Raw genomic sequence first — 12,808 nt, forward strand, 5'->3', positions numbered from 1 at the left:
TCCGTACCAGCCACATGGACCACCTGCAGGTACTGGTCTTTGGAGCTGAGCGTGTTGAGCATCTCCTGGACCTGAGCTCGGTGCTCATTAGACTGGCGGCTGCGGTCCGAGAGAAGTTCCCGGAAGAGCTTTTCTTTCAGCGCCAGCCGAGCTTTCAACTCCTCTACAACCTCAGTGGGACCGGCCTGAACGCGGGCAACCAGGGTCTCCGTCAGATCCTGGAGAAAAAAAAAAAATCAACAATCAGCCACACCCGAATGAGCCACGACACAACATTCAAGCAGGCCGGTGGAAAACGAGTCGCACGGGTTCGTTTCCAAAGCTTTGGAAACACAGAGCGAGCCGTGCCCGATAAATAAAGGCAGTGTGTTTGCATGCGTGTGTGAGTGTGTGTTACCTGTGCCTCCAGGCTGTGTGTCTGTAGCGCTGCCTGCAGCTGGCTGATGATGGCGTCCTTCTCTCTCAGAGTGTTTCTCTCCTTCTCCTCGCTCTGCTGCTTCAGCCACTGCAGGTTCCTGTAGGCCTCGGCCGCTTGTTCCAGCTCCAGCTCTTTGCCGCGCACCAGCGCGTCCAGACTCTGATGTCACAATCACAGGCGTGACCACACACAGAGCAACTGTTCACTGTATTTAACAACATGCCATGAGGACAGCGGTTCTCTAACTGTGGGGCGCGACCCTCTCGAGATGCAGATTCAAGGAATTATTAATCCCACAGTAGGGGAATTATTCTCTGCATGTCACCACCTTTAGTAATGAAGGAGCTTTGTGCTGCTGTGAAGCGCTGGGGCTTCAGTGCCTTGCTCAAGGACACTTCAACATGAAACTATGGGGAGAAAACAGGGATCCAACCGGCTTCCTTGCTCATCTTTTTTTTGCCAAATATGAGTTATTTTTTGCACATATATAACTTTATTTGCATTGTTTTAACAAAGTGATTGCACATGTTATTAGTTTTTGTCAGACGGAGCAATCTGGTTTACTTGAAGGGGATTTACATTTTCTTTAATCTACTAATTAAAAAAGCACGGACGGAGGAGTCTCAAGAAGTTGGACCCTTTTGTTCCCGTGTTGTCGGGGCGGTGGAACATTTTGCTTCCTCCAAAGCGGAGACAGAAACAGTTTGAGAACCGCTGCTTCACTACAAGACGGCAGGTCTGACGGTCCGGTGAGCGCACCGTGATGGTCTCCTCGTTGTTGGACAGGATGCAGCGGAGTCGCTCCAGGTCTCTTTCCTTCTCCCTGAGCGCCAGCTGCAGCCTCCTCACTTGGCCCTCGCGCTCCTCGACACAGCGGAACTTGTCGTCGATGGAGCGCTGCAGACGGCGAGAGGGGGAGAAAAAAGGACACTGCTGCTATTCTGGGCGCCCTGAACTGTGATATTAATCATGTTCTGAGAAGGTGTTGAAGCTCCGGATCTCATAAATGAGTCAGCGTATGAAATGAACATTTTTGTTCGAGAACACCGTCAGCATCTGATATTCAGGAAAAATGATTTACCAACGCTGTCGGGTTGCAACATGACGTTACCCGATAAGAGAGTACTGACATTTTCCCTCCCGCTTCTCCTTTTTTTACTGTTAGTATTGACATTTTATGCTGGTTTACTGATCGGGGGAGTTTGCATAACAATTTCAAGATGCATACTAAAGTCTTTTCTCTCCATTTCCAAGACAGTCGCATTAATCACACCGTACATTGTACCACCACACACGGAACAGTAGTACTGTGGTGCTCATGCTCTTTCTATCAAGCTGCCTTTCATTAATATCCCTGGTGTGTATATGAGTGTGTGTGACTTTTACCTCCAGAGCTCTGTCTCTGTCCTTAATACGCTCTTTAAGTTTTTCCAGCAGGGAATCTCTTGGCTTGGAGCTTCCTGTTGAATCCAACATGGCCGAGTACTCCTACAGACACACAGGTGTTCAGACAGGATCAGGAATGTGCACATGTGTGTATGCATGTACGCAACTGTAAACTGTATGCACAGATTGATTAACCTGCAGCTGTTGCTCCTTGTCCTGCACAAAGTGCTTGAGCTGTGTGATGCTCAGGTCCTTCTCCTGCAGCGCGGTGTGTCGCTCCATCTCGGCCTCCTTCAGCGCCGCTTCTTTAGCCAGAAGCTCGGAGCGAGTCTTCTGGAGGGCGGCGCGCAGGTCCTGCATGTAGCACAGACGGGAGGTCACACACACGCCGTATCCTTCAATATTTGTTCCCCACATACACGTACGCAAACGCACGAACCTGGTTGTGCTTTTCAGTGACGTCCCTGTACTGCTGGGACTCCTGCAGATCAGAGTTGAGTCTGTCCTTGAACCTCGACAGGTCCTCTCCTTGCCTCTGGCTCTGTCTCAGACTCCTCTGGCTGGCCTCCAGCTCCAGTCCCAGAGAGAACAAGGAGCTTTGCACGGCCACCAGCTCGCCCTGCAGCTGGGCGAGCATCACAGGCTCGCTGATCCCCTCTGGAGCCTGGAGAAGGACCAGAGCAAAGTCAGCGGGTCATGCCTCCAGAGGAGGTTTCTCACTATCCATGAAAGAATGATTCGAGGTCAGGGGTCGCTGCCACTCTGCGTGCACCAAGTCTCACCTTGAATTGAGAAAGCTGGTTGCGGTGGACCATTTCTCTGAGCTTACACAGTGTGGTGTTCTGCCCTTCCATCAGGTGGTACAGCTCCTGGGCCTTAGAGCAGAATAGATTGTGTGTGTGTGAGTGTGTGTAGGAGGTTTCATCTCGCACAGGTTGACAACACAGATAAACACCCACCTCAGTGTCTTTGGTGCCGATGGAGTCCGTGAGACCCTGGATGGTTCGTTCCTGACTCTGAGCAGCCTCGCGGATGGAACGCAGCTCACACTCCATCTCGTTCAGCTTCTCCTGCAGTTTCTGAAGAGGGAAACGGGTCACACCGTCAGGCTGTCAACCGCTATGAGAAATATCACATTAAAAAAAGGGGCGTACCATGTTGTTGGCCTCGCTCTCGTGGATCTTGGCCTGCAGGGATTGGACCTGCAGCTGGGCCTTCTGCAGCTCGCTGACACACTGACCGGCTGCACACTCGTACTGGTTCAGTTGAGTCTGCTGCTCCTCAACGAGGCTCTTTAAGGACAAAAAGAAGGTTTTAAGTGTTTCAAGTTATGAAAAAAACATGTTAATATCTTGAAATATTGAAATTAGTTTCAATATCATGAAAAATACAGAAGCACTGAGCTGCATAACTTTCAGTGTAAAACCTCAGCTCACTGATGTGTACTGTGTAAACAGCCATGGGTGTGCGTGTCTGCATGCATGAGTAAGCACAAGCGAGCATGCTCAAAGAGATCTGTACCACTCTGATCTTTACATAACGTATACTTTGATTCACCAAGATAAATGTGTAGTTTACACATGTAGAGTTTGAATGCAAGAATGTTTTCTAATAGAAATGATCCCGTTAACAAACCATTTCAATGGGGTTATTGTACCAACCAACCACAGCTGAGATGATGGGATGGTCTGACATTGCGTGGATCACTTTGCCTCAAGGGCTCCGAGTAAAAAAAAATAGGCCAGTGGTGGAGTCACTCTGTCTTAATGTCTCCCCTCATCTAACCTACTTCAGCCCGGCTCCACGGGCACACAGAGGCAAATACACACCCGCAAGAATATTTGGCTAATTGTTATTGGCTTGAAGACTTTGTACGTTGTGAAGCAGAAAGTCCTGTCGCACAACACGCTGCTGTGTAACTGGAAACGCTGGTCGTGTGTCTGCAGGCGGTGTTCAGTATTTTGCAGCTGTGATGGAAGTCAATTATATTTGGAGATTTTAGACATTTGCAAATCACTAAATTGTTAAATAAGGAATGTGCTTTCTACCTTATTGACTTGACTAATGGCCTTTTTGTGTGTCCACACGGACACGCTAGGTAATTAGGCCATGTCAAGCCAAACAGCTTACCATCACCGGGCTGCTCATGTAATGTATTCCCACAACACACACACACACACACACACACACACACACACACACACACACAAACATATGCTCACATCCTCCCGAGTAAAAGATTGTTAGAGAAACCGTCGGCAGGATTTTAGTGACTGACAGTGGGATTATGAAGCTAATTAAGAGGTGAGAATACTCATTTTGTGTGCAGGCGGCACTGTTGGTCTGTCAAACATTAAAGCCTGTTGGGTTGGTTCTCTCACGCTGCTGCAGATTCGGCACATTTGCAGTAGTCGGGTAGAAATGCACTACTTAAATGCACGTCATCATACTGCAGTATTAACATCCCTGGATTCATCACCATCCTTGTTGATGTTGTATACCTGGTGAGAACGTGGGGGAGGATACTCTTTGTACAAATCGTCCATCAAATCCTCCTCCATGTAAGCCAGGTTCAGATCCTGATCCAGCAGCCTGATCCGAGGAGTCTCGAACTCAGGTGTAGGCATGTGGTTGTCTCTTGCTCCCTCTGGAGACCCGTCAGACATTCCCAGAACAGGATCTGGGAAGAGCAGCCTCGAGCCTCCGTTGCTCTGTCGCAGCAGCACCGGCAGCTTACTGCCCTTACAGCTCAGGACCGGCCTGTAGACAGCACAGCTCTGCAGCAAGCAGAGGGCCAGCGAGAGGCTGGGTCCAGGTGAGGCTCCGTCATGTGTGGATCCCATGTGCTCCTCCGAGAAGGAGTCGGATTTCCGGTCATCTATTAGGTCCTTTGGGGAGATCAGTTGCCCATCTATAATGGCTCCGGGCTGAATATATTCCTCAGTGGTCTCCAAGGATGCTACAGAGGGGCTGGAGCTGGCTCGTCCAGCTATTGTGCGATCACTATCTGATGACCTCGAGGGGTCCTGAGAACCAGGGACGAGGGTTAAAGAGGAGGCCGGTTCTTCTGAATCCTCCATGTTATTATTTTCTCCACCACCTCCTCCTCCTCCAGTCACACTCCCTCCACCAACACTGGCCGAATATCTGGACGACGGCCCACAGGAAATACTCCGAGCCAGCTTCCTGGGCACCTTACAAACAGCTTCATAGTCAGAGTCCGCCACCCGCCAGTAGGAACAACCCCGACACCTCCTGGGAGTGCTGGGAACACAACGCTGTGAGCCCGCAGCCGTAACCTCCGACTCTGGACCAGCAGAACTTCGAGGGCGGTGGTGCTGGTGGTGCTGGTGGTGGTGTTGACAGTCCAGGCCGTCGTCGGCCCAGGACTCATACAACGAGTAGACCATGTCATCTTGGAGCAGGGCACAGTACTTTGCATGAGTGAGACCAGAAAAGTCAACCATCCCGTCTCCTGATCCGTCGTCGTCATCTCCAGGTAACGTCGCCGCCCCCTCCTCTGGATTGGTCTTCCGGTAGAGCCCGCTGACGCACTGCCTCAGCCGGTGTTTCTCCTGCAGGAGACGCTGCAGCCTCTCGATGGACAGGGCCTCCACGCGGGCGATCACCGTGTCGAAGCGGTACATGCGGTCCAGCATGAAGGTGCACTTGGAGCAGGCGAACTCTCCCCGGCCGTCCCGGGTCAGCTCTCGCCCGACGGCGTGGGACAGCAGCACCTGCAGGTTGAGCTTCGGGGTGGGATGGAAGATCCACCGCCGCTGGTTCCCACAGAGCTCGCGTCCACAGATGCGACACGTTTCCTTCATCTTGAGATCGAGCATGCCACAGGTTTGGAATGATCCTTATTCGCTCCAACACGAGGACCCCTGAACCCTTATTCTGATGAATGTGATCACAACAAAAAGAACACACTGGCAACCTGCATCAGAATAAACATGTGCTTACAATGAAAGCATTCAAAATAAAGATCCTTGTGGTATCAGTCCTTGCAATGGCATTCAATCCAATGGCTTACAAGAAATGAAATGAGGTAGACAAGGAGAAGCAATTTGCACGTGAGGTTCTTGGCAGGACTGAGAATCCATGAGGTAAAAAAATAGGTAAGCAGATATGGTGACGTCAATTAAAAAACAATATCCATCAGCCCAGGATCACCATTCCTTTGCTGCAGGTGCAGGTGCATCGGGAACATGGCGCACAGTCAAAATATGAAAGTCTCATGAATCAGATGCAGTATCGATCTGGATATCGTCCTCGCGCTGTCACCGAACCGCCGTTTCGCATTTCCCAACAGCCCCGCACGCGCCTCTGCACCATCAGTCGGCTGTCACGGACACACGAGCCGCACCGCGCGCCGTCAGGGTAGTAAACGACCGGGTGATCGGTAATAACACTCCGGCACACGGACACAGAGCGGTTGGCGTCCCGGGACAGTCTTCTGAGTCTTTCTCCGGTATCTGCGTCCAGAGACGTGAGTCTTTATTCATTTCAGAGCTCTTTTTTTTTTGGAGAGAAGCCGGAGAAGCGAACCCGCGCTGGTCTGACCGGCTGCTTCGTGAGGTCGGAGATCCTCCGGGCTGATAACGACGAGCTGCCTGAATCAGACCCGCAGCGGCGGAGCATACCATTCATGGGAAACCAGAGGGGGGGTACGATGCAGTCACACAGCGATGCTCACGGTTTGGTCGCCGTTAAATCCATTTTCTGTTTCGAATCGGCCCTTTATGTCCTAATACACACTATATAATGTAAACTCATGGATTATTAGCTTTATTTTGGAGGTAATTGTGAAAGAGACAGAATGGTGTTCCCCTCGGAGTCTGCTGCTTCCTCCTGCCCGGTTCGCGAGCCTCTGTTCGCCTGACTGAACCGGTGAAATGCTCAGTAGCGACATTAGTGACGCTCTGTAAAATTAAAGTACCGAAGAGAATAGACTCTATTCTATTCTATTTTTTATCACATTCATTTATTTAGTGGCATGACCATGCAGTCTTTCCACAGCATGTTGTAATGCAAGTAAAGTCATTTAGAATAATGCTGCACAGGCTCTACACATTATTACTCTAACCTGCACGGTTCAAAACTATTGTATGTAATAATATTATACATTATATTTCATTATTTTCTAATGTCCAATTTGTGTTAAATTTAATCACAAATACAGCACAAATACAGAGCAGAATGTCAGATCCTCTCTCTCTCTCTCTCTCTCTCTCTCTCTCTCTCTCTCTCTCTCTCTCTCTCACACACACACACACACACACACACACACCACACGCACACACACACACACACACACACACACACACACACACACACACACACACACACACACACACACACACACACTGCCTGAGGGTTGATTCGAACCAGTTTCCTCTTTCTAGAACTTTACTTTAAGCTGTGCTGCAACCTTTTTGTTGTAAAGATGACACTTGGTGCAACACATCTTTGAATTTCTGCAATAATGACCGTTCCTTCATAATCTTACTGGGGGAATGGTGTCTAGAACAGACCAATAACATTCATAATGTTTAAATGAAAGTATTCAAGGTCACCTGCTTAACCTTTACACATTCATTCTTATTTTATCTGGAGGCTCTCAAGACAAAACCATGTTTCCAGTGAGAAATGAAACCAGTTATCATGAAAACATATGATCAGCAGTTAACGGTTGCTGCTGTGTGGTGGGGTTAATAGTTGCTCGAGGTTAAGATTCACTTTGAATAGAATCACTATCACACCGACAGAGTAAAAGAGTATAATCATACTGGTTTGGTGGCTTTTAAGGGAGTCATCATCCTACCATGGTAACTAATGTCAATACATGCTATTGCCTCAAGATTAGTAATATTTGTACTTCTTGTTGCCATGAAGCTTGCAGCATGACTGTGCATCTCAGCAGCAACTAGAGTTGCTGTTTTCCTGAGGGTTCGCACACAGAGGGTCATGCTTCTCCTCGTAGCGACGCAGTGTAACATCTCCTGACCGCTAAAGTCCTCAAAGACGTTCTGTGACTCCAGGACAAAGTGCTGATTATGTGCATCGTCATTAAAGTGTGAGTCAGAGTCTTGGGATCTTATATCTGCTTCAGGATCCTCGATTGCTGATTGCTAGAAACGCAACTTTTGGGGCCTAAGTCAACTTTTGTTGATCAGATGTTTGTTGGACTCTGCCTGCAGGAAAGGAGGCTGCAGACGGCCAACAACACGTGTGACAAGAATGCAGCTGAATTATAAATAACAGTGGGCAAATTATCCTTCTTCTTTTTGATCAGATGTTCTGTGTAATTGAATACACGCAAATTATAAATGATTCAGTAGTTCACAGGGCACCAATTACTACAAATTATTCCTGAAGAAAAGGAAGGAAACCCTGTAAATAATTGTCTTAAGAGGTTGCAGGTGATATTTCTTTCCCCGGTTCTTCCTCTCTCACCAGCCCTACATGTGATCCATATGGTTGTGGTGTCTGGGGAACTCATTAGCAGCTCTCATTGCGTGTGTCTGTAGGAAACTACACAACTTGATATCAGTGTTGGCGGCCGCCGAGCACTCAAAGGTCAACCCGGCCGATCGACAACGCGGCTGAAACCAGAGCCGCTAAACTGCTAACCAGCGAGATGCCTGCATGCACACATACACATACAAAGAAGTGTACACACACACACACACACACACACACACACACACACACACACACACACACACACACACACACACACACACACACGCACTGTATGAACAGTTTCTATCACTGCTGCAGAACATACAAAATATGGCAAATGAGTTTTGTTTTAACCATATTTTACCTGGAACGGCATTTCCTGAAATTCTTAAAATGAAAAAAATATGTCTAAAGGTGTGTTGGATTTGATGGATTCATTGTGTTGTACATGTTGTTGTATTCTACATGCTGTCTCATTTGTGTTTACAGATACACACAACCAACAAATAACTGTCACCTCCCTTTGCAAATGTCCACTGCACTGACCTCAAAACCCACAACACAAAGGTACAAAAACTTGACCAAATGTTTTGCACATTGTGTTGTCGTCCATTTCTGAACACACTACCCCTGTTTGTTTCCTTTTAAACACTCACACATACAAACATATCAGCACACATGCATCCAGTGTGAAATCTGAGCAGAGAGCCGGCCCGCTGAGAACATTTGCATCTTTCACCCGCGACTGATTTAAAAGTTAAATTCACCCAACAAACCAAAATATTTGCAACACCGCTAACAGAGACGCACTCAGGCCAAATAACATGAAGCAACACTGCACAGCACAACGTCAGGGAATAGTAAAGTAAACCGTGGGTATGATTATTGATTAATAGAAATGCAAATTGATGACAAAGACTCCCACTATGGAGACGGAGTTCACATGGAGGTACTGGCCCCCCTCCATTAGCAGTTTAGTTCAACATCAGGAGAGAAATGTGTCCTTGGGGATGTCGGTGCAGCTAAAGCCTATAAATGTAATGAGATTCTGGCACTTTGTGTGATGAGATAAACCCTCAGGAAGCTCACGAGCAGCCTCACATGACGTTCCATCTATTGCAGAGCAAGAAGACGGAGACGAGCTGTTTGTTTCAGAGGAAAGTTCTTATTTCAATGATGAAACCGTCAGGGTCAGACTGCACAGACGAGTTTCAGCTTGTGACCTACTTTTTGTTCTGACATTATATTACAGAGAGTAGTTGTATTGAGTGTAGAAGGTTTACTTCAGCAGGTTGCCACACTGCCTTTTTCTTCAGTGGCTAAAAGAGAAATAACTCCTCTAACGTACTGGTTGTATTAACATGTCTCTGGTCTCCCTCCAGCTTCAGCACTTTTGTAAAAAAATAAATACAAATTGTTGAAATAAGTGCTGTTAGTGGTTAGCGGCTGTGTGAAAGTGCAATGTGTCACTCGGCCATGAGGAGGCAGAGTCGCTCTGACATGCAGAGAGAACTGTGAGGCTGTTCTGACGCTTAGTGGAGAACTTTATACCAACATGTGAAGACTGATGAACCAGCACAAAGACGCAGAGCTCCACATACCTGCATCTCCTGTTCGATGCGCAGCCGCTCTCGGACGAGTTCCTCGTGATAAAACTGTGAGGAGGGAGACAGACGATTAGCTTACTGTACGTACTAATCTGGGCATTAAAATAATGAACCTTACAATCAATGTTAAGATTGAGTAAACATAAGGAAACAGGAAAGTCAACAAATGACCGTCTGACTTTGAAGCTGTCTGTGAGGTGCACAGGAAGCCGGCACACAGTATTTCCTGTTTGCCGTCATCTACGGAGGTAGATTTGTGTATTTTTTACCTGAGCAAATTTCTTGTTTGTAAGGAAATTATATCAAAAATCTTTGCTCTCAATTCCAAAAAAATGCTCTAAAAAAACAAACATTTGCTCCAAAAAAAAAAAAAAAAAGTGTTCTCAATTCAAAAAACTTTGCTCTAAAAAAAAAATACATTCTCAAAAAAATAAAAAAATAAAAACTTTAAAAAAGAAATTTAAAAAAAGAGTGTATTTTTTTGGACAATGTATTTTTTTCGAGTGTATTTTTGAATTGAGAGCAAAGATTTTGAAATTGAGAGCACTTTTTTTTTTAGAGCAAATGTTTTTTTTTTAGAGCAAAATTTGGGGAATTGAGAGCAAAGATTTTTGATATAATTTACTTACAAGCAACAAATTTGCTCGGGTAAAAACTACATAAATCTACCTCCATAGTCATCTAGATATCCAGCCGGTGTTGTTGGAGGGTGACTGACTTACTTCATGGGGATCAATACAGGTTTATTATCTCACATGCGCTCTGCAGTGTAAGTGTTTGTTTAAGACGCAGTTTTCTGCGTGCAAATAGTTCTCGTGACCGACATGAATAGCGGGTAAAGTGAGGTTCAGGAATGTGACATATGCTGCTTCAGGAGCCTCTTTCTGGAATAGAAGCTCAGCCAGAGGAGACATGGTGGTCCAGAGGAATGCAGTAGTAAAATAAGTCTTGTATACACCATACAGGGTTTTAATGATGGATGGGATCACTTTGCTAAGACAAAGAGGTTTTTTAAAGGGGCGGCGACAGTGAAAATAGGAATGCAATGTCTACGCACGTCCACATCCTTGTCCTTCTGCAGCAGAGACGAGGACAGCTCGTGAACTTGTCCCTCCAGCTCTCCCACCCTGAGTGTGAGCGTCGTCTTTTCCCCGCTCAGTTCTGTGATGAGCGCCTCCTTGGAGCAAAGCTCTTTCGTCAGCTCCTCTATCAACCTGAGCACAGACAGGAGGACATGCCAGTGAGCACAGGGGAGGTGGATTGTTAGCTATTTGTGGAGGTTGAGGAGATGTCTTAGTGTCTTTGCACCTGTCTTTGTTGTTGTTGGGCGGGGACAGGATGCTCAGAGGCCTCTCGTCCTCCGGGTCGTCCTCCATCGGGGTGTCCAGAGAGAGCAGGGAGGCATTGGAGTGCGATCCAGTCAGCGAGGCCATCCGCTCGGCCTCGCTGCGCGCTAGCTGGGCCTCCTGAAAACACACACACACACAGTTAGGATTTGTAAACCTGCGTGTCGGTTCAACCGGCCGAGTGTGTGAGCGGACGAACCTCCTGCAGGACCTGAATCTTAGTCTCGAGCACCTGCTCCATGTGGTCGATTTCCTGCTGTCGCTCCCGACAGCGTCTCTGCAACTCCGCCTCATTGTGATTGGTCAAGCTCTCCGCTGTGATGCTGTTCAGCAGGAAAACAACAAGTCAGAGTTGATCAGCGGCATCACAATGAATACAAACTAATACAGAGCGTCACACAGAGCCAAGACAGAATGATGACATCACGCTGCTGTCTGCTACGACGCTCATGGGAGACCCAGCAAGTTTTACACATGGTGGAGGTGTTTATGGTCATAGTGAGCGGCGTTATGTGTTGGTGAAAGGCTCAAGAAAGAAAAGATGAACCTTTTGCATGTTGTAAGTAACCTGTAACTAAATGTGAAAGCTACTGTATGTATGCATGTATATATGAAAATGTTAAATTCCTTGCACACGTCCTTCCGTCATGAACCTTCCTCGTTCATGATGTCAGCGTTCCTCTCGCTCCTCCTGTGCGAGCGTCTGTCTGTATCACCGAGTCAGTTAACGATGCCATGCGAGAATTTCTGCTCCCAGAATGGCCGGCGCCGCGATGTCGCCGCGACGCCGGCCCGGACCTTCTCTACGTACGTTTTTAACTCGGCCCGCCACATGCAACGGCTCAAATAGCTGGGATATTTTGAACCGGTCTGAGTGATGCAAATGTCTATCTCGTGCACAAGTGGTCTTTATGTGTTTTGGACAAGACCTTCGCGCTAAAGGCCAGCCTTCCTGACACGTCAGTAATGTGTATTCTGTCAACAACACAAAGAAATTAAAACCACGGTGAAAAGCTGCGAAGCTTCAAGTTCACGGGACTCAAGAAACTGTCAGATACGACATAAAAATGTGACGTTCAGACTTGAAGTGTTGCTCAGACTAACAATACTACAGAATGTGAAAAGGGGGATCGACACAGCAGCACAAAGAGAGAGCAGTGATAAAACTGATTAATCTTTTCCAAGAGCAACAACAATCGGCCAATAATGAACGATACCAATTTAACTTTTTGGAAACCGTGCGTGAAAATCCTCCACCGTCACAGCATGCTCCATTCAGACAATGTTTTGGCATAAAATACGTAATATTTTTCCATTTTTTGACTGAACGACACAGTTTTTTGACTGAAACTCCTTCCTAACAAGACAAGACTTTGTTTTATTGTGATTTATGTTGCAGATTCTGATTCTTTGGGTCCTAATCTTTCCAACAAGGTGTCTTATTGACGCTCCAGGAGGCGTTTTTGGAGCAAGAGAAACCCAGCGGGGAGAGGAGGACGTGAGTTTTAAGGAATCAACCGTATTAAAAAGGATGCACATTTGTGATTAACTGGTATTCCTGGTCTTGAACTATACATATAATC

At 47.1% G+C, this 12,808-nt stretch overlaps 1 protein-coding gene across 6 annotated transcripts in view; it reads right to left on the reverse strand.

The window, feature by feature from the left end:
* LOC137782169 (myomegalin-like) overlaps window positions 1–12,808 on the reverse strand; it is a 35,960-nt gene that overhangs the window by 13,696 nt on the left and 9,456 nt on the right. For 5 of the 6 annotated variants that reach the window (XM_068571319.1, XM_068571318.1, XM_068571316.1 and 2 more), the window contains exons 1-10: window positions 4,306–6,548; window positions 2,959–3,096; window positions 2,764–2,883; window positions 2,587–2,679; window positions 2,244–2,468; window positions 2,000–2,158; window positions 1,805–1,906; window positions 1,178–1,315; window positions 398–577; window positions 24–218 (exon numbers count right to left, since the gene is read on the reverse strand). In XM_068571319.1, coding sequence (XP_068427420.1) covers window positions 24–218; window positions 398–577; window positions 1,178–1,315; window positions 1,805–1,906; window positions 2,000–2,158; window positions 2,244–2,468; window positions 2,587–2,679; window positions 2,764–2,883; window positions 2,959–3,096; window positions 4,306–5,646 — 2,691 coding nt within the window. In that variant the 5' untranslated portion in view covers window positions 5,647–6,548. Of the gene's footprint in view, window positions 1–23; window positions 219–397; window positions 578–1,177; window positions 1,316–1,804; window positions 1,907–1,999; window positions 2,159–2,243; window positions 2,469–2,586; window positions 2,680–2,763; window positions 2,884–2,958; window positions 3,097–4,305; window positions 6,549–9,873; window positions 9,928–10,936; window positions 11,094–11,187; window positions 11,346–11,424; window positions 11,549–12,808 lie in introns of those variants that run through there. The other variant, XM_068571320.1, reaches the window with a different exon arrangement.

This window comes from Clinocottus analis, unplaced genomic scaffold, assembly GCF_023055335.1.
Source record: "Clinocottus analis isolate CAN_PGR_092001 unplaced genomic scaffold, fCliAna1.0.p SCAF_11, whole genome shotgun sequence".
Classification (NCBI taxonomy): Eukaryota; Metazoa; Chordata; class Actinopteri; order Perciformes; family Cottidae; genus Clinocottus; species Clinocottus analis.